The 22,668-nt window shown below is 40.2% G+C and overlaps 1 protein-coding gene across 4 annotated transcripts in view; it reads left to right on the top strand.

Annotated features, from left to right (window-relative positions):
* wdr11 (WD repeat domain 11) overlaps positions 1-22,668 on the top strand; it is a 137,713-nt gene that overhangs the window by 106,558 nt on the left and 8,487 nt on the right. For 3 of the 4 annotated variants that reach the window (XM_059947805.1, XM_059947808.1, XM_059947807.1), the window contains 10 exons: positions 379-493; positions 742-913; positions 3,613-3,721; positions 4,042-4,104; positions 4,281-4,346; positions 7,323-7,488; positions 9,767-9,862; positions 12,221-12,386; positions 13,816-13,913; positions 17,069-17,214. In XM_059947805.1, coding sequence (XP_059803788.1) covers positions 379-493; positions 742-913; positions 3,613-3,721; positions 4,042-4,104; positions 4,281-4,346; positions 7,323-7,488; positions 9,767-9,862; positions 12,221-12,386; positions 13,816-13,913; positions 17,069-17,214 — 1,197 coding nt within the window. The remainder of the gene's footprint in view (positions 1-378; positions 494-741; positions 914-3,612; positions 3,722-4,041; positions 4,105-4,280; positions 4,347-7,322; positions 7,489-9,766; positions 9,863-12,220; positions 12,387-13,815; positions 13,914-17,068; positions 17,215-22,668) is intronic. The other variant, XM_059947806.1, reaches the window with a different exon arrangement.

Here is a 22,668-nt window from a genome sequence, read left to right as displayed (position 1 = left end):
TCTATTTGTCATTGCCTTATCAGATTCATATTCAGATTGGTTTATCAAATGTACGTCGAAACATACAGTGAAATGCATCGTTTGCATTAACACTAAAACCACCTAAGGATATACTCGGAGCAGCCCATAAATGATGCCACACAATCCAGTGCCATGCAGCATGCCCACAGTGCTTAGCAAAACAGCATAAAACATGACAAACACCAACAACGGCGACATTGGTATAGCTCTTCAAATCCCTGTTTGAGCTATTCCAGTGAGAATCTACAAACCGTTGACATCTGTTCAACCAGATAAATGGCATTCTCTATTTGTTTTAATTGAGCTGATGTAGAAGTTCATTTGTGAAAGTTCTTGTTTTGATTGATCTCTGTGCAGAGGAATTCCTACTCACCGTGGTTGGGTAAAGAAGATTCGTTTTGGTCCTGGGAAAGGAAACATGAAACTTTTAATGATGTTTAACGATGGAGCTGAAGTTTGGGATTCTAAGGAGGTAATGTTAATGTCCAGATTTTTCCCTGCTCCACTTTGAAAGTATTTGTAATGTATCATACAAGTTGCATTCTTGTTTATTACATTTAATGCGCTTTTACTAAATGCTAGATAGGTTACTTGAATCTTCCGCAAAGTTCATTTCTCACATGTTAAATATATTTGATCAAAATATAGCCATTGAAACAAATTTAATAAAATGGTTTTCATTTCTTAAAAAAATAACTATTTGTAATTTTATGTTTTGAGGTTCAAATGATAAGTAGCATGAGAACTGGTCGCAATGTCAGCTACAAGGTCCTTGACGTAGATTGGTGCAGTTCTGATAAAGTTGTTCTGGCTTCTGATGATGGCTGCATCCGAGTTTTGGAAATAGCAATGAAATCAGCAAGTTACAGAATAGATGAACAGGAGTTAACAGGTGCGATTACAAGTTTAAGTGTAAAAACGTGGTCAGATTGTGTATGTGCATTATAAAGCTTCAATAAAAGCTTACATGTTCTCAGGTTAATTTAACTTCAGATAATTGTATTTGATAGTATTAGTGTTTTTTTTCCAAAGGTAGTGTTATTTTTTTATTTTATTTACTGAGATGCAGTGTGGAATATACCCTTCCAGCACTTTAATTCGAACCGCCCAGCAATCCTACACTTTTACAGTGACCAATTAACCTACCAGCCAGTATGTCTTTGGACTGTGGGAGGAAACCAGAGCACCCGGAGGAAACCCATGTGGTCACAGAGAGAACTGCTTACAGGCAGCAGTAGGAATTGTTGTTATTGTAAAGCGTTGTGCTACCATGCTACCCTGCTGCCCAATTCCTGGTTATGTGTCCACCTGTGCTAGGCAGGCAGACAATCCCTGAAGAGTATTGATAATGGCTGGGGTCAGCCATGTTGTAAAGATGCTACCCAGAAGAAGGAGATGGCAAACCACTTCTATAGAAAAACTTGCCAGGAACAATCATGGTCAAAGACCACAATCGCCCATGTCATACAACATGACACTTGATGATGATGATAAATATTGTCATTATGTAAATGCCAACTCTCTCTACCTTTCTTATGTATCTATGGTAATTCCTGGACTTAGCAGTTTCCTTTTTACAATAAATGCTCTTACTTGTATCCAGCTGAGTTCTATTTTCTTTTCTCTTTCCCTTCCACTGCCATTCTCATGTTTGGTTTCTTTGTTGAGCTGAGTTGTGCTGAGCTGAGTTCAGATTCTGTTCAGATATCGTCTTCTCTTCTCCAAAGCTAATACAGATTTGCCTCTTAACCATCTGTAGTATTTTTAATCTAAAAGTTGGTAGTTACTTTCTTAAGTTGCCTGATAATGTGCCACAGAAATGGTCAAAGATCTGTTTTCCCTAGCCTTAGAACTTAGTAGGACTTCGATAGAAATTGGATTTGAAGTCTTGCAGATTTCTTCCAGTAATGGAATGAATACTTTGTACTGGTCATTTCAGTACAACATTAGTGTAAGAGAGTGTCATTTACAACATTACCCTTTCATGTAAGATAACTACTCGAAGTAAGTGCTGAGTTTAAGTATGCTGGATCAGGCAAATAGACTGTCTTTATTGGTATATGCTACTGTGAATTTGAAAATATGATGTTTTGTTAAACTGTTAGAACATTGCACAAAGCCATAAATACATTACTACTTGGCATTCTGTCACTATAAAATAGTCATAATTTACATTGAGTGCTCCAGTAGTTTAGGGCTTGCGATGTTTTTATAAATAATGCAAAATTGATCATAGTTATTACAGATAAATAGCCATGCATTTATTTATAGACCTGATGGTGAGATGGTTGGGTGTTAATTCTCATGCAGTTTTACCCGCGTACAGCCTGTACTCCACCTTCTGGTGGAATCCTTCCACTGCAGCAAGCTTCTTTCATTTTCTTTACTTCTCAGATGCTCAAAGAAAAATGTAATCTGAGTTGAAATCTTTTGTTCACCTATCAACAAATAATTCTAGTTGTTACCCTCTGAGGGACATTTATATGAAGTGGTTTGCAAATTATTTTTGAATTAATTCAAGCTTTTGTTTTAAAATTCCTTTATGAAGATGTATGATTTTAGTCTTTTCTACACTTGGAATATTTGGGAATATTTGGAATAAATAGCAACGTTCAGTGTTTTCCCTATCATTCACAGTATCTTTTACTTTTTCTTCACTGTATTTAGTTTTTCTTGCATGGTGATGGGTCCATTAATAAAATGTGGCTGTGAGGTGGATTTAAGATTTCTTTCATCAGCTTCTCTTGATTTTCAGTTCCATCATTCACAAGCACCCAACGGCAATAATGTCATCAATAAAACTGATAGCTAGTGACATTTAAAAATTCTGAAAATCAACAATCTAGGAAATAAAAATCTCTGCTTTTAACTAATATTTTAAGTATGATTTTAATTATAAACAAAGTTCAAAGTAAGTTTATCATCAAAGTACACATATGTCACCCTATACAATCCTATGATTCATTTTACCTGCAGGCTTACTCAGTAAATACAAGAAACATAATAGAATCGATGAAAGACCCTACCCAGCAGGATGGACAGACAATCGATGTGCAAAAGACAACAGACTGTGCAAATACAAAAGAATAATAATAATAAATAAATATGCAATAAATATTGAGAACATGAAATGAGAAGTCCTGACAGTGAGGTTGTGGGAACATGTCAATGATGGGGACAAGTGAAGTTATCCCCAGTGGTTCAAGAATCTGATGGTTAAGGGGTGGTAACTATTCCCAAACCTGTTGGTGTGGGTCCTGAGGCTCCTGTACCTTCTTTCTGATGGTAACAGCGAGAAGAGGACATAGGCTGGGTAGTAGGGGTCCTTGTTGATGGATGCTGCTTTCCTGTGTCTGCACTAGACTCCATGTAGATGTGCTACATATACAAAAACAAAAATGAAACATTAGCATTGAAGCCAAGATATAATCATTTTACTTCTTTCAATCAAGACCAACTCCTGTTGCTTGGCGTGACGGCATAATTAAAGTCTGAGCATTTAAAAGAATTGCAGCGAATTGCAATGGTGCTGTTGATTGACAATAAAGAAGCTTGCATCATGACTGGACTATCTGTATTTTTCTTGTGTAGATCCAATTTGGTGCCCTTATCTCCTCCTTCCAAGATCTTGTTTTGTATTGAAAGCTTTCCTATTGCATCAACCATGGAATGGACAGTACTCACTTGATATTATGCAAATGTAAGTATGCTCTAACCTAACAACGACTCCTGTTGCTTTGTAATTAGTTATGGAACTCTGATGTATAAACAGAAATCAATATTTCATGAGTGCATATTTTTATTATTATTCTGGATAATTAGGATAGTCATTTGAATGTTTACTAAGAATGTATTAGCATATTGTTAAAATAATTAGTGCTGAAATTCTACTGTACCTTAATTATATATTGACATATTTGTACATAATTACTTGATGTTTTATTTATTCCGAAGAGCAATATTCTTGAACCAGATGAGCATATCTCTATGCTGATAACTTTTTCCTGTTGTTTTCTACAGCTGTTATTCAGAAAATGGAGAAATAAAATGTCTTATGCAAGAACAATTAAACTCTATATCAAAGTGAGTACATAATTTATAGTTGTATTTCATGTCATGAAATTGAAATGGTCTTTAACTGTATTTTTGATTAAAGCTTTTAAAGCATGAAAGATTAAAGATTAAAGCATGTTAGCATATAAAGTATTACCAAATTCGCCTACATGTTTCTCAGTTAATGCTGTTTATTTTCTTTACAGCGACATCCAGCAGCTTCTTGTAGACCCTGAATTCCAACTGCTACAACGATGTTTATTGGTGGCAAGGTACCTTAGATTCACCTTGGAATAGCTAAGCCATTGCCTCCTTCAGTCCTGCCCTCCATAGTTAAACCATTAGGCCTGTGGGCATCACGCCTATATGCTCAAAGCCCAGAACGTTGGCTCTGTTACATCTTTGCAAAATCTGCACCCTTCTCTCCCAGGCCCCAGAATATTCATTATCCTTCAGATCACAGTACATTTCTCTCCCTTCCATTTCCTTCCCCATTTTCATTCAGCTTATTTTTGGAATTGAATCAGTGCGCTCCACTGCTCATCTGCTGTCATAGCTCCATATTATATTGTTCTCATCTTTTAATGGAACCTTTTTTCTTTCTGTTTTCTAATTGCAAAGCCACAGAAAGTCCAACTCTTTAAAAATCATTTGAGCCATCATCAATCCCTCCTGCTTTTTACACCTGCTTACTTCAAGCTTTAACTTGCATTGTCAAACTTGAAGCACTTCTGAAATGCACCTGCCTTCCCTGCTCTATTTGGGTAGATGTTCATATCATGGAGATATCTCTTACAAATTACACTTTACATTCTGTTAATAATCTGCATGGACCAGTATATTCCATATTGACTCAACTTTCTGGTACTTATTAATTTCCATACATTTGGTGTTTGGTATATTTATTTACTTTTCTACCATCCATGCATAATTACTACTTTTTATTTTGCTAATAACTTAAAGCAAGAAGCTTTATTACAAACAAACTTTTCCCAGTTTTTACCTATCATTTCTTTGAATTGCATTTAAACACCTTTGTGAACTAAATTCAAATTTCTATATTTGTTTACATTATTTCCCAAACAATGTGATGCTGACTTTATTCATTTAACCGCTTATGTATATTGTAATGTGCTCACTGGTACTGATCAGACCATCTTTTCAACTTAAAGTTAATGTCTGACTAACCAATTTTGACCTCAATAAGTACAAAATGCTGTTTTGTATGACATTATCATACAAAATGCAGCATTCTCTGTTTGTTACTCTTAATTTCCAGCATCTGCAGGATCTCTTGTGTTATCATTAGCAAAATAATTCAAAAAAGGCATCGTGTAACATATTTAACATCACGTTTGTGCATTTAAAAGTCATCTTTGAAAGGAAAGCCAGTGCTCAGTGGTTCTCTTTAGTTTATGGTTTTAATAATTTTGTGCCCAACTGGCAGTATTAAGATGATCGGCCGGTGTTCTGTTTGTATGGTCTTGGTTGACTGGAATTTACCCTGTCGTCTTGGAGACATGCTGTGCGATCTGCACAAATTGCCACTGCTAGCAAGCAGAATCTTAGCTTAATGCTTTGTACTAATGCAGCACTCCTGCAGTTTTGGCTCGGATTGAATGCTCAAGTTCTGGAATGGGGATTGAACCTGCTGATACTGCAGGCAGCTCCCAAATGGAGTCAGGGAAATCAGGAGATACATCACCCTGATCTGCAGAAGCTTAATTACGATACACTCCCATCACTGAGAGGCAAATAATTGTGCCTCAGACTACCAAAATTTTGAAATTTCACTTTGTGCAAAGCTCTGTCCGTCCAAAATTAACAAATTTTTCCTTCTCTAGTGGGAATCATCAGTATTCTGTAACATGCAACCCAAAAGTCCTTAGGATGGGGTGGCATGGTAGCATAGTGATTATCACAATGCCTTACAGTACCAGTGACCCGGGTTCAATTCCTACCGCTGATTGTAAGGAATTTGTACATTTTCATCATGACCACATGAGTTTCCTCCCACAATCTAAAGACGTACTGGTTGATAGGTTAATTGTTCTGTGATTAGGCTAGGATTAAATAGCAGGTTGCTGGGTGACACGGCTCTTAAGGGCTGGCAGGACTATATCTCAATAAGTAAATAAATCAATCTTGTCTCTTTTCTCATATAACGATTATTATTCTCATGTCATATCTGTATACGCTGGCATGCACCCAACCCTTTGACCCCCATGTACACACAAGGCCATATATAATATGTCACACTGATAATATAGTAGAGCCAATCATTCTCCAGTGGAGTGTTGCTGTGGGTTCAATGTCTGGATTTAATACCTTGTATCCCAGTTTTCCTTTTCCCCACTTCCAAATGCATCTCAAGAATCCTGTGTTCCTCTCATCCCATCCCATCCCTTATCATTTCTTTCCTTGTTCATACCCCAAAGTACTTTGCTATCTGCTACAGTTTATGAAGCTGACTTGATGGGCTGAATGGCCTAATTCTGGTCCTGTGCTTTATGATCTACTCTTGGTGGTATTCTGTGGTGTTTGTCCGTTGTACCTGACAATTACAGGAAACTTGTGCGGAACAGTTTTAAAGTCGAAAAGCCAATGCACTGGGACAGTTGTCCTTTCTCGATCTCTGATGTCTGGATCCAGTGATATGAGTAGCTGGCATCTTCCTTGGTGGCAGTGGATGTCCATGACATCTGTGAGCCATTATGCCCTTCAGTCTTCACAGAGCATTGCAGAACCATTAGATCTCACTGTAGATCTCATTTGCCCAGTCTGCTGGAGCTCTCACTATTGTGTCACTATCCCTATTTCATCATGCTATGAGGCCCGCCACCTACCCTCATCTGGTTTAGCCCACCTGTCAAAGCAGTGTACCAATGTGTGGCCACTGGCAGCCACAGGTGAGATCTGTGTGTCTGGTGGGGACCAAAGGTGAGTGAGCTGCCCAGAATAGGCATGACAAATCCCTTCACTAGAGTTCTACCCTCCCTGAACATCCCATACGTACAGCCTCTGTGAGTATTGAGCTTTGAATAGTGTGATTTTAGTGCCTAACCACAATGAGGGGGGGAAAGTAGTTTACATTACAATTACCTTAGTGAAAGGGTGATTTTTATCTTAGGAGATTGTTTTTATTATTAATGCCTAAGGTATATCTAGTAAAAATATTCTTTGTTTTTACGCCTCCTGTACTCCTGACACTCTCTAAGTCACTCTTCCGGTTTTGTCTGCTTTCGTAGGCTTTTTGGTGATGAGTCAGAACTGCTGTTCTGGACCGTTGCTGCTCATTATTTGTACAGATTCTCAAAGAGAAAAGACCTAGTTACAGAAAATGGTGTTCAGGAGAACCAGGCCAGCCCACTGGATATTTGCTACGACGTCCTGTGCGAAAGTTCCTACTTCCAGGTAACACAAGTTGCAACAGACAAGCGTATGATGTTCGTTCTTCTGTGATCCAGTACCCAGCACATTTCCTATCACGTACTTACACTGAATATAAAACAGTACAGGCCCTACAGCCAACGATATTGTGCAAACTTTTTAACCTACTCCAAGGTTAATCAAACCCTTCCCTCCCACATGGAGGGAAGAGAGGGAGTTGATTGAGTGCCCACACAGTGGCTTTTAAGAGCAGCTTGTGCTTGAGCCTACTCGAGGAAAGGGTGTTAGATTGGGTGTTGTGTAATAACCCAGATCTTATTAGGGAGCTTAATGTAAAGGAACCCTTAGGAGACAGTGACCATAATATGATTGAATTCATACTGCAGTTTGAAAGGGAGAAGCACAAGTCACATGTATCAGTATTGCAGTGGAATAAATAGAATTCCAGAGGCATGAGGAGGAGCTTGCCCAGGTGGATTGGAGGAGGATACTTGCGGGATGATGGCAGAGCAGAGATGGCTGAACTTTCTGGGAATAATTCACAAGGCACAGGATAGATATCTCCCACAGAGGAAGTTCTCAAACGGCATGGGTAGGTAACTGTGGCTGACAAAGGAAGTTAAGGATGGCATGTATAGGTAGCAAAAGTGAGTGGGAAGTTGGATTATTAGGAAGCTCTTGAAATCCAACAAAAGGCAACTAAAAAAAGGCTATAAGGAAGAAAAAGGTGAAATATGAGGGCACACTAGCGAATAATATAAAGTTAACATATGAGGAGTGTTTGGCAGCTTTGGACCTGTAGTCAAATGGTCTAATTTTTCTCCTGTGGCTTATAGTCTTATAGCCCTCCTCCTTTCTATCATGCAAGTGCCTGAGTGTCTCTTAAATGTCCCTAATGTATCTGCCTCTACCACCACCCCTGGCAGTGCCTTCCACTTACATACCACTTTCTGTGCAAAACAAAAAGAAATACCTCAAACATCTCTTATATTTTCTTCCAAACGTCTTAAAATGGTCCCCCCTTATTTTAGCCATTGCCACCCTGGGAGAAAGGTACTGGCTGCTCACACTATCAATGTCTCTGATCATCTTATACACTTCTATCATGTCACCTTTCATCCTCCTTCCAAAGGGAAAAGTCCTAACTTACTCAACCTTTCCCCTCAAGATGTGCTTGCTAATCCAGCCGGGTAAATCTCCACTGCACCCTCTCTAAAGCTTCTGTATCCTTCATATAGTGAGTCAACCAGAACGGAAAACAGTACCCCAGTTGTGGTCTAGCCAGGATGTTATAGAGCTGCACATCACCTTGCGAGTCTTGATCTCCTGGGGCAGTACGGTAGCATATTTGTTAGCTCAACACTTTACAGTATCAGCAACCCAGGTTCAATTCCCACCACTGCCTGTCACAGAAGGCCACGGAAGAAAGAAAGGAGGGGAGGAGTGAGCCGACGGGCAGGCAAGGAGATATGGCGAGAGACCTGCTGTCTCTTTCACCAGTCAAGTTCCCAGCTCTTTACGTCATCCTTCCCCCTCCAGGTTTCACCTGTCACTTTGTGTTTTTCTTTCTCTCCTCCTCCCACCTTTTGACTCTACTCAGCTTTTTCTTTCCAGGGTTTTGGTCCAAAACATTGACTGTACTCTTTCCTAGATGCTGTCTGGCCTGCTGAGTTCCTCCAACATTTTGTGCGTGTTGCTTGGATTTCCAGCATCTGCAGATTTTCTCTTGTTTGAGACAAGCAATGTTGTAGAATTTCATGATTAAGTTTAATCAGGAATATTTCTATAAATGCCACTGGATGCTTATACTGAAATGAAGTTGAATAAAAATGTCAAAAACAACTTCAGTTTGCATGGTGTCTGTCCCCTACCCCTCTTCTTCTGTCCCCCAATCTTACCTCTTCTCATGTGCCTATCACCTCCCCTGGGTGACCCTCCTCCTTCCCCTTCTTTTCCCCTTCCCTTCCTCTCTCCTCCCCTATCAGATTTTTTCAACCCCAGCCCTTTACCTTTCCCACCCACCTGGCTTCACCTTGTCACCTTTCAACTAGCCCCCTTCCCCACCCCTCACCTTTTTTATTCTAGTGACTTTCCCCTTCCTTTCCAGTTCTGCAGAATGGTCTTGGCGCAAAATGTCAACTGTTTATTCATTTCCATGGATGCTGCCTGACCTGCTGAGTTCCTCCAGCATTTTGTGTGTCTTGCTCTGGATTTCTAGCATCTGCAGAATCTCTTGTGCTAATGTAACATTTTCATTTATCTAAAGAATAAATTCTTGTTTCCCCATCCATTTTATTCCTAGAGATCCCAGATTGAGCGAGTTAACCTGCAAGAAGTGAAAAGGACAACGTATGATCACACAAGGAAATGTGCAGATCAGTTACTTTTATTAGGCCAGGTAAGAAATGTACATCCATTCCCATTATTAATGGTGTAATATATTTTTGTAGTCATCTGCTAAGTGCCTAATTTGTATAAAAATATTGAAGCATAACTTATGAGAATTAATTTCGTGAAGAGTTTCAGAGTAAAATGTTATGTAAGTTCTTGAACAGCATTTTATACAGTACTGGGAGAACCATTTGGTGTTGATATCAGTTATTAGGACACAGACAATTTTATCAGAGTGATGGATTTGCCTGTGTGCTGGGATATGAAAATGACATACAGGGGACATTGACTATTGACAAAATGTTTATAATGTTGATGGAACTGAATCAACTTACACTGGTTCTCTGATTAGTGGTATTTGGTGTAGTGCTCTTGGTCCTCCTGTCAGGGTCCATTGCTACCCATGGTTTCAAAAATGGAAGATTGCATGCTGCTGTGCCGGTAATCTGTATGCAGGGAACCTGCTGTGAACCCCTGCCAACTGTGACCTTCTCACCGTTAGTGAATCAGCATGTGGCTTGGTGTGGAGGAGCTGCCTGAGAGGGCTGATGCTGGGCAGGGAGCCACTCGCTGCTACTAAATTATGGGGTCAAGGCTACCCTGATCAACATAGTAAGTGTGGTCACTGCTGGGGACTGACAGCACCTACTCTCTCTTGACAGACCACCCAGATCCCATAGTATTTGTCAACATGTGATGGAAGATGCTGTTTTCCCCCTCCATCTGTTTCCCAGTACAGTTTTTCCCAACCCAGGGGTTTCTGTGAGGCAATAAACTTAACAGTAGGTTATTCTGTATAAAATGCTACGGCTGATTGCTGCCAGTACATCCTGTATGCTAAGCAAGCTATCAGTGTGATGCTTAAAATTTTCAAGCCCTTTATTTGTATTTTTGTTAACAATACCCCAAATAAAATATTTTGCTAGTGGGAAGGGAATACAGGTAAAAAGAGCATTTCTGTCAGAAAATGAGTTGTGGTTTCAAACTGTATCAAATAAATATAAATTCTAAAACTTCACTCAGCTTCATTCATCTTATATGGTTTGTTGTGCTAAGATCATGGAGTACTACAGTGTTGTGTTTTTGCAACTACATATCAATTAAGTACATGCATGTGGGAGATGGCTTTAACAACACATGCATAGCCAACAGATCAATGTGCATGCGTAGATGCCAGATCATACGTCGTGCTGAGGAGGGTCATTGCTCTAAAATAAGTAGATCCATACATAACATAAGCTCTGAAACAGGCTCTTCAGCCCATCCAAGTCCATGCTAACCCAGTTTTCAGCCTAGTCCTATCTATCTGCACCTGAACTATATACCTCCAGACCCCACTCATCCATCTGATGTGAAGTTAGCTCCTGGACGTATAAAGTCAAAGTCAATTATCATATGCGTAAGAACATGTATGCACAGATGCAATGTGAAACATGGCAAGCATCGCATAAACAGCATTGACAGGGAAAATATAAATTGGGCATAAATTTTGCACAAGAAAAAAATCACAGAACAAAAAAGGTCAATTTGATCAGAGTTGTCTTTGTGCTGCCAAACTGTAACAGTGATTAGGATTTTGCCTGTTTGTTCAAGAACTGAAGTTGAAGGGAAGGAAAATCTGGTAATGTGGGACTTCAGACTTTTGTACCTCCAGCATATGATAACTGTGAAAAGATGATATGGCTTGGGTAGTGGGAATGTTAGGTGGATGGGCCTCCTTGAGGTGGTGTCTCCTGGAGATACTGCTGATGTTGGGGAGGGATAAGTCCATCATGTATTGAGTAGAGTACATTCACCTTTGTAGCTTCTTACGTTCCTGCACATTTAAGTTGTTACAGCAGACCAAGATCCAACCAGTGAAACTGGTTCAACTGTAGAAGTTTGTTACTGTGTGTAGCTGAACCTCCTTAACCCCTAAGAAAGAAAAGAAGCTGGCAAGATTTTCTTGTGATTGCATCTATATGCTGGATGCAGGACAAGTCATCTGATGTGCTAACACTCAGGAATTTAATGCTGTTGACTCTCTCTCCCAATATAGACTGGTGCATGCTCACCTCCTTCCCTTTCTTGAAGTCAACATTCAGGCTCTTGTTGCATCTCTACTTAACCAGCTGTCCTATATCACTCTGGTAGTGTCATCAGCAGTCTTGAAAATGGCATTGGAGCAATGCTTGGCTACACTGTCAAGTGTACATAGAGATTCAGTCAGGGGGAATAAGCATGCAGCTTTGTGATGTACCTATATTGAATATCTGCGAGGAGGAGATGTTGTTGCCAACCTTCACTGATTGACATATGGGAGATAGCAATATTGGTAAATGTATCTGCCCTTCACAAAATGAAATGTGCTGTTTATATTTGACAGACGGACAGGGCAGTGCAATTGCTGCTGGAAACCAGTGCAGAAAATCCAAGCTATTACTGTGACTCCTTGAAAGCCTGCCTAGTTACCACCATAACCTCGTCAGGTCCTTCCCAGAGCACCATAAAATTGGTGGCTACCAACATGATAGCAAATGGGAAGCTAGCAGGTAACAATCTAATGGTGAGGTAAATTCAAATATGTGTAATGGCTTTTAAGTTCTGTAGAATGTGCTTTCAGATATATATGATTCTCCTGATTAGCCTTAATGTCATTGGAGGCTTTTAAAGTGGGGAGATGTAAATGAATGCCAGACTTGATTAAAATTTCCACTACTCTAGAGATTTGCTTTTCAAAGTGCTGGCCTGGATGAGTCGCAGGATGATTTTTAAAGAAAGTGCTCTTTTAAATAATAGCAAACTACAGAACGTGTTGTTAATATTGGGTCACATGGGAGAGCCACTTAAAAAAAGTCTGGAAAAAAATCACTTCCTTGGGCAATGAATCTACTCGTAGATAAGTTGTTTAGAAAAGGAAGGAAAAAAATTCAGGTTTGGAGTCTCTTCCCAGACAATATGATGCATTGCAGCAGATGAAAATGCTTGGTAAGTCAATGAATCTTGAGCAAATTGATCTTCAAAAACATGTGAAGCATTTGAGGAAAATAATTGAAATCTTAGAAGAGTCGTTAGGATACCAAAAGCTGCTTATACCGGATAGCCATATGAATATTAGCAGTATTTTCAGAGGCACCCATTGGACCTAAATGTTTGTCATATTTGGTGCCTTATAAAAGAAGTTATGTTCAATTAAATATTAAAAGCTCAATGCATGATGATCAGAATATTCTCCATTTATGCCTTCTGATCTAGACCCCAACGTTTTTAAAAACTCTGTATTGTAAGCATTGAAATTACAATGTGCATTTGTATTGACTTAGCAAGCTCACATTTTGTGTTTTTCTCATCTTCAGCCAGGAAGATGTCTTCTGAAAAAGTATTGTTTTGCTCTGTAATTGCATTCCCTCTGGTGCCATTCTCTGTCAAGCATCAGTCAGAGAGTTATCAAATCCAGCAGCAATTCATAAAATCCGTTTGCCATCTGCTACAAATTTGAAACTTTAGTGGCTTTTTTGGTCCCAGTCTTAAAAATGTGCTGTTGAATCACTGGATTTCTCCTTTAGTTTCCGACTTAAGTGGGATTCATTGTGAAAAAAAACGAGTCAAAGGTAGTACACTAAAAATAACAATGAGGTACAAAGATTCTTAGCAACAAATACGGCAGAGAATTAGCAAAAGAACTGACAAACCAGCAATAACATTAGGCTAAATGCCCTAAATATACAACACAAGTGTGTCTTAGTGGGGGATTTGAGAGTGAGAAAATTGTGGATAAACAAATTAAATCGAACTGAAAATCAAACTAATGTGTATAATAATGTTAGTACCAACAGCATAATCGCGTGGAAAACACTAAAGTGTTCTTTTAATGGAAGAAAGGAATCTATTTCTATTTGTACTGATTTCATGATTCAACTCGATGTTTAATGTCCATTTTCAGTATTTTGATTTTTTTGGGGGGGGGGTTTACACTTACAGAGGGTGTACAGCTACTTTGTCTAATAGATAAAGCTGCCGATGCTTGTCGATACCTGCAGACTTATGGAGAATGGAATCGAGCCGCGTGGCTTGCCAAAGTAAGTGATTCACAAGCTCAAATGCAAGTGGTAATTGCTATCAATTTGTTTTCTTTTGCTCCTAATTCAATCTTTTTCTGCCCCTGTAGTATATCTTCAAGATTCTGGTGTCCTTTAGTTTCAATTATACACAGGAATTGAAGAACTTTCATTGGCTTTACCTCCACAATGCATCTGATTTAATAGTGCCAGAATGGTTGTGTATATTATGTTAGCTAACTCTACTGTTAACCCTTTCTGGACTTATCGAGAAGCCTGAGGTTTAAGCCTGTTTCTGGCACAATTATCTAAAGTGGTTGCTGCACCAGTCAGTTACTTTGCTGATTGGAAGAGCCAATAAGTTCTTTAAATTTAAGGACAATTAAAATAAACCTACATATTTTGGTTGTCACAGGTCCTGAAGTAACTGAACCGCACCTTCATTAAACTCATCAGAAATCAAGCTGGACAACGTAGAGATTCGAGCTTTATGTTTGTTTCCTTGCCCGTGGATCCTTTATTACATCTGATTTATTCTATGTTTCATACTGACTCTTGCCTCCACCCTCCACGTCAATACTAATGACTACATCTCTGTAAGATGTGACCTGGTTATAATTGTTTATCTAGTCATCTTGCCTCCACCCTCCACTGTTGACCTTTAAGTTATGCAATAGCTCCTAACCTGCACACTTTTTTTGCATAATGTCTTGTACTTCAAGCAGCCCAAATTCTTTCTCAATGTCAGCTCTGCATTGGTGAGATAAAGCACAAACTAGGCAGACTAGAGTACCTGTGCTGTTTACAGTAGCCATCCCAGAATCCCAATTCTATGCCATTTCATCTTCCCTTCCGTTCCCATTCCCAGGTGAACCGGGCCTTCTCCACTGCCAGGCAGATTAGAACATTTTATATTCCACCTGAGTAATCTCCAATCCAATGATATGAAAACTTTATTTCTCCATTTCAGGTAACCCCACCTCCTGTGTTCCCATCTTTTGCTACTTCCAATCCAATCCCCAGTCCTCTGATTTATGTTCCCTTTCTTTAACCCAACCCCCCCCCCCCCCCCCCCCCACTCAGCTCTCTGTCACCAATTTTTGTTATTCTTCCTTACTGGATCCATCCACCTCATTCCCACACACTTCAGCCACCAGATCACTTCCCACAGCCCATTCTTTCATCTTTCCATTAACTGTTCCCATTATCACCTTTCACACAACAGGTTACAGTACTTGTATATGTTCCCACTCATCCGTCCACTACTTCACCATCATCTCCCTTTCCCAACTGGTCCCATCTACTTCTTTCCCTTGTCTGCTTCCATGACTGCCTTCCAAACCATCCTATGTGGCTCCATTGTCCTTCCACTGTTCAGCCTTTCTTGGTCTACCTATCACCTACCAAGCTCCATCCTCGTCACACCTTATCGTCTACCCACTCTGCAAACTCTGTAGATGCTGCACATTCTCCTGTTTTACCTTGTACTGCCTCAAACACTGAAAATGATTAGATCTCTATGAACAATAATGCAAGACAAGATTTTCACTGTGGCTCCGTACGTATAACAATAATAAATCACTGAGAGATAGTGGAACCTTTTCCAGAAAATCCAAATATAAAAGAGGTCATTACTTTAACAAGCTTGGTTCTTCTAATTAATGTTTGCAACAGAAAATTATGAAAAGCTGCAATCAAATTCCAGAAATTCTAACTATGATCATTCATAATTTTGCTTTCTTAAGCATTTCCTTGAGTTTTTTTGCAAAGAAGAATCACTTGTATTGTGGATGAATGGCATAAAAGCTTGTGCTCATGTGTATCAGAAAAGTCAGTCCACCCAGTTAATATGACAACCTGCTTTTTCATGTTGAATTTGATGTCTACTATCTAATAAAGTGGTTAACTCAGTTTCACCACATTTTTTAATCCATTAGTTATCAAAACCTGACAGACCTAGAAGTGTTGAGAAGTATCAACTTGAATATGTCACATGAAAGGCATACTCAAAACATTGCCTATTTAGCACTAATTACTTAAGATGTTGTCATGTGAACTTGTCACATTCAGTTTTCTCTGCTGTTCTATTACATTTTAAAATATGTGGGGTAGGTACTTTCAACTTGTTGAAAGATGTTCAAGTGAAAATGTTTCAAATATTAGCATACAGTTGTTTAATGTTAAATTTCAAAAATAGACTTATTCAATAAACACATTTTGGAATTTGTGCCTGTTCTTTCCCCAATGTCGACTACCACGTAGCAAGTAAATAAGCCTGCCTTCTGTGTAGGAATAATTTTAATTTAATCTTGTCTGCCAGTTGCACAGAGTGTGGTGGGTATATTGAATAAGCTTCCAGAGGAAGTCATGGAGGTGGTGCAATTATGATATCTAAAATACATTTGGATAGGTACATGGATGGGAAAGGTTTAGAGGGCCAAATTCAGACAAAAGGAGCTATCACAGGGAACGCACTTTGAGTGGCATGCAGCAGCTGGGTCAAAGGGCCTGCTTGTGTTGTGCTATACAATTCTATGACTCTGAGGTTGCTTCTCTAGGTAAATGATAGTACTCTGAAGTTCCAACATGTCATTCCATGGCCACCTCTTGTGCCAAGATGAAGCCATCCTCAGAGTGGAAGAGCAACAACTTATATTCTGTCTGGGTAACCTCCAAACTGATAGCATGAATATTGATTTCTCCTTCCGGTAAACAAATCCCCCCACCCTCTCAATCCCCCATTCTGGCCTTTTACTACTTCTTACCTGCCTATTACTTTCCCCGGGTCCCCTCCTCCTTCCCTTTCTCCCATGGTCCACTCTCCTCTCCTAACAGATTTTTGCTTCTCCAGCTCTTGACCTTTCCCACCTGGCTGGCATCACCTATCACCTGCTAGCCAGCCTCTTTCCCCTCAGCCCAACTTTTTATTCTGCCATCTTCCCCATTCCTTCTTAGAACTGAGGAGTGGTCTGTTTATTCTTTTCTATTGGTGCTACCCGACCCACTGAGTTCCTCCAGCATTTTATGTGTGTTGCTTTGGATTTCCAGTATCTGCAGACTTTCTCATATTCATGCAAATACCTATTTCTTAACTGAATGTACTGTCACATCTTTTGCTGTTATTCTGGAAAGATTTAGAAAAAATATTTACTGCCTTCTTAATTTCTCTAATGAAGGTGCGTCTAAACACAGAGGAGTGTGCGGAAGTGCTGAAGCGGTGGGTGGATCATCTTTGTTCTCCACAGGTGAATCAAAAGTCCAAAGCCATCCTCGTCCTCCTTTCACTGGGCTGTTTTAGCAAAGTTGCTGAAATGCTTCATAGGTAAGTAATGTGGGCAGTCTACCGGCATCTATATTCAAATGCATTGTTGGACAAAGTGGCAACTATTGCATCTGAACAAGACCAGTTAATAATCACAGAAAACAAAAAGAAAAAGTATTGAATTCATACTGAAATTTACTTATTAGAAGGTACTTTCTGACACATTTGCTATTTTTTTGTTTTCAAATTGTGGTGAGATATGTTCTTGGAAAGGAAGAGATTTGATGATTGTGTTCAGGCCCTTGAAGCGCTTTGAAAGAGTAAATAAGGAAAAAGCTATTTCAAGTGACAGAAGGTTTTCTTTTAGCAGAAAATGGAGATGTGAAGCAAAACACTAGAGACGTCTAGCAGAAGCTTCTCTTACAATGAACTGTTATGAGCTTCAGTGTACTGTCTGAACGGGTGATACAACAGAACTCTGAGATGACTGTCAGTAGGAGAGAGACAAATACTTAAAGGAAAGTCTTTCTGGGCACCTGGGGATAAGGATGAGATGTAGTCCTAGGTGGCAAACACTTTTTCTAAAAGAGAGATGCTATTGAGGCATTAAATTTGTTCTTTGCATTCTGATTCTGTATTCAAATGAAATATAACTTAATTGTTAAATGTACCAAACAGTAGCTCCTAATCAGTAAGTTAATTAAATGTGAATAACTTATTAAATGGTTCTATGATTTGGAGAACACCTTTCAGAATATTAAATTTCTAGGTGATATGACAGAGCCAAGTGACTGTGTTCCAGTCATACAGTACTATAGCACAGAACATCCATTCCATGATAACCTGTTTCTGTGCCTAGGCCCAGCAGCCCACACTGTTAGATATGTGGGTTATGATCAAACAATAAATAGCTGGAGTCACTTAGCATTTTAGTGCAAGGGTGCTTATTAGGTGCATCAAAATCAAACTTCCAAAAATAGGTGAAAATAGTAAAAAGAAAACTGCCAATATTTACAAAAGGATATCTGCCAGAAAGTACAATAATAGTTTCATTACTTTGTCCAGTGAGATCTCCTGGCAGTCCCACAGTCCTGTTCTATCTCTCCCTCTCCCCTCCCCTCCCCTTCTCTCTCCCCTCCCCTTCTCTCTCCCCTCCCCTTCTCTCTCCCCTCCCCTTCTCTCTCCCCTCCCCTTCTCTCTCCCCTCCCCTTCTCTCCTCCTCCATCCCTCTCTCCTCCCTCTCCTCTCTCTCCCCCACCCCCACCCCTACCACAACCCCTCCCTCTCTCCCCCATACCTCTCACTCCACCCTACTGAGAACCAAGTCCCTGTGTGTTAGGCACAAGGACATAGCTTATTTAGTTACCCACAAAGTTATCTTAAGACTACACATGAATTAGATTTTGTTGCACCCCACAATGAAGTTACAGCCATATTACAAAATAAACAGAAGTATCTACCTTAAATACAGTATACCATAAGACCATAAAACCATAAGAATTGGGCCATTTGGTCCATTGAGTCTGCTTTGCTATTCTATTATGGCTGATCTTTTTTTTCCCTCCTCAGCCCCAACATCCTGTCTCCTCTCCATAATCTTTGATACCATGTCCATTCAAGAGCCTATCAAGCTCTACCTTTAACCCAATGACCTGGCCTTCATAGCTGCCTATGATAATAAATTCGACAGATTCATTACCTTGTGCATAAAGATATTTCTCTGCATCTCTGTTTTAAATGGGCACCCCTCTATCCTGAGGCTGTGCCCTCTTGTCTTAAATTCCCCTCGATGGGAAACCTCCTTTCCACATGTACTCTGTCTAGCCCTTTCAACATTTGAAATGTTTTAATGATCCTCCATCATCCTTCTAAATTCCAGCGAGTACTGACCCAGAAAGTTCCTCATCTTTCATTCCCAGAACCATCCTTGTGAACCTCCTCTGAACTCTCTCCAATGCCAGCTCATCTTTTCTTTGATAAAGAGCCCGAAACTGTTTATACCAGTGCCTTATAAAGCCTCATCATCACACCCCTGCTCTTGTATTCTAGACTTCTTGAAATGAATGCTAACATTACATTTATTTTCCTCACTACCTTCTCTACCTGCAAGTTAACCTTTAGGGTATTCAGCACAAGGACTCCCAAGTCCCTTTGCATCTCAAATGTTTTGATTTTCTCCCTGTTTAAAAGATTGTCTACGCATGTATAAGTGCATGGACATGCATTTTTTAACATTGTATTTCATTTGCCACTCTCTTACCCGTTCTCCTAATCTGTCTAAACTGTTCTGCAGCCTGCCTGTTTTTTCAACACTACCTGCCCCTCTACCAATCTTCGTATCATCTGTAAACTTGTCTACAAAGCCATCTATTTCATCATCTGAATCATTTATAATACAGCATAAAAAGAAGCAGTCCCAACACTGGCCCCTGAGGACCACCACTAGAAAAGGATCCTTTTTTCCCCACTCACTGACAAGCCTGTTGGTCTGGCTCCTACCAATCAGGTAATGTCATAGGCTCTTAACTTGCTAAGCAGCCTCATGTGTATCACCTTGTCAAATGCCTTCTGAAATTCCAAATATACAACATCCACTGCATCCCCTTTATCTATCCTACGTGTAATCTCCTCAAAGAATTCCAACAGATTTGTCAGGCAAGATTTTCCCTTCAGGAAACCATGCTGACTTTGTTTTATCTTGTCCGGTGTCACCAAGTACTCAATAACCTCATCCTTAACAATTGACTCTAACATCTTACCAATCACTGAGGTCAGGCTAAATGGTCTATAATTTCCTTTCTGTTACCTTTCTCTTTTCTTAAAGAGTGAAGTGACATTTTCCAGTCCTCTGGCACCATGTCAGAAATCAATGATTTTTGAATGATCATTACTAGTGCCTCCACAATCTCTACAGCTACCTCATCCAGAACCATGGGGTGCAGTTATCTGGCCTGTGAGACTTAAGAACCTTCAGGTCTTTCAGCTTTTTGAGCACCTTCTCCCTTGTCATAGCAACTGCACTCACTTATCTTCCCTCACACCCTTCAACATCTGGCGCACTGCTATTCTCTTCCACAGTGAAGACTGATGCAAAATACTCATTTAGTTCATCTGTCATCTCCTTGTCCCCCGTTATTATTTTTCCAGTCTTACTTTCTACTGGTCCTATATCCACTCTCAACTCTCTTTTACTTTTTCCATACTTGAAAAAGCTTTTTCTATTCACTTTGATATTGTTTGCTAGCTTGCTTTCATATTTCATTTTTTCCCTCCTAATGATTCTTTTAGTTGCTCTCTGTAGGGTTTTAAAAATTTCCCATTCTGTCTTCCCACAGATGTTTGCTTTTGTATGCTTTTGGAATGTTGTATGCCTTCTCTTTTGCTTTTACATTAGTTGGACTTCCCTTGTCAACCGCGGTTGTACTATTTTGCTCTTTGAGTATTTCTTTGTTTTGGGAATACATTTATCCTGCACCTTCCTCAACTTTCCCAGAAACTCGCACCATTGCTGCTCTGCTGTCATCCCTGCCAGCATATCCTTTGAGTTTACTTTGGCCAACTCCTCTCTCTTAACCATTGTAATTTCCTTTACTCCACTGAAATACTGCTGTGTCACACTTTACATTCTCCCTATCAAATTTCAAGTTGAATTCAATCATATTGTGATCACTGCCTCCTAAGTGTTCTTTTATTTTGAGCTCATTATGTAGCACCTAATCCAGTATAGCTGATCCCCTAGTAGGCTCAGCAGCAAACTCCTCTGAAAAGCCGTCTCGTAGGTATTCAATAAACTCACTCTCTTTAGATCCAGTTCCAACCTGATCTTCCCAATCGACCTGCATGTTGAAATCTCCCATGATTATTTCCTTTTGTAATCTGTGGTCCACATCTCGGCTACAGTTCGAAGGCCTGTATATAACTGCCATCAGAGTCCTTTTACTCTTGCAGTTTCTTAACTCAACCCACAAGGACTCAACACCTTCTGATTCTATGTCACACCTTTCTACTGATTTGATGCCATTAATTACCAGCAGAGCCGAGCCGCTGCCTCTGCAACCTCAGATACAACGTGTAACCTTGGACGTTCAGCTCCCAACTACAACCACCCTTCAGCCACAATTCAGTGATGGCTACAGCATCATACCTGACAATCTATAATAGAGCAACAAGGTCATCCACCCTATCTCTTATACTCCATGCATTAAAATATAACACTTTGAGTGCTACATTTGCTAGCCTTTTTGATTCTGCATCTCTAATGCATAGTTACTCATCCAGCTGTTTTCAATTTTGTCCTATCATCTGCCTGCCCTTCCTGGCTGCAAGTTATCTTTGCTTTTTTACCATCCATCCTGTCCTGAGTCCCTTCACTCCGGTTCCTACCCCCCTAGCTCTAACAAACCTGCCTGACAGAATATTGGTCCCTCTTGGGTTCAGGTGCAACACGTCATTTTTGAACAAGTCATACCTCCCCTAGAAGAGATATCAATGATGCAAGAATCTGAAGCCCTGCCCGCTGCACCAGCTTTCAGCCACACATTAATCTGCCAAATCATCCCTCACTGGTGTGTGACACAGGCAGCAATCCAGAAATTACTACCCTGGAAGTCCTGCTTCTCAGCTTTCTACCTAGCTCTCTAAATTCTCTTTTCAGGCCCTTCTTGCTTTTCCTTCCTGGCTGCTCTCCCACCCTCCCCAAAATGTTGTGGTCACATTCCAAGATGTCCCTGACCTGGCACCTGGGAGGCAACATACCATTCGATTGTCCCGTTCACGTCCACAGAAACTCCTGTCTGTTCCCCTGGCTATTGAATCCCCTATCACTACCACTCCCCTCTTCTCCCTCTTTCCCTGCCACACCAGGGGAAGTAAAACATTGCCCTTTGGGTATGCCTTTTCTATTTCCTGTTGTAATCTGTGGTCCAAATCCCAGCTACTGTTGGGAGGCCTGTATATAACTGCCATCAGAGTCCTCTTACCCTTGCGGTTTCTTAATTCAACCTACAAGGATTCAACATCTTCTGATTTTAGGTCACATCTTTCTAGTGCCAGTAACCCCGGTCTCCATGGTATTCCCCTGGGAGGCCAACCCCCACAACAGTATCCAAAACTGTATACTTATTATTGAGGGGAATGGCCACAGGGGTGCTCTGTGCTCGCTACCTATTCATGTTTCCATTCCTCCCAACAGTCACCCAGCTACTCGCCTCCTGCAACTTTGGGGTGCCTACTTCCCTGTTACTCTGATCAAATATCTCTTCACTCTCCTGTACAAGCTGAAGGTCATCCAGCTGCTGCTCCATATCCCCAACACGGTCTTCAAGGAGCAGTAGCCAGATGCATTCCATGCAGATGTAGTTCCCTGGGAGATCCTAGGTCTCCCAGGACTCCAACATCCGTCATGAAAAACACACGCAACAGCCATTTACTTCATCAGGTACAATAAGAGGAAAAAAAGGAACCTTAACTGAAACTTACCCAGAGCCAATGCTGCTTTCAAGCTAAAGCCTCCTT

The sequence above is a fragment of the Hypanus sabinus genome, chromosome 22, assembly GCF_030144855.1.
Source record: "Hypanus sabinus isolate sHypSab1 chromosome 22, sHypSab1.hap1, whole genome shotgun sequence".
In the NCBI taxonomy this organism is placed as follows: domain Eukaryota; kingdom Metazoa; phylum Chordata; class Chondrichthyes; order Myliobatiformes; family Dasyatidae; genus Hypanus; species Hypanus sabinus.
Note: the sequence above shows the minus strand (reverse complement) of the source record. Positions and strands in the feature narration are given on the sequence as shown.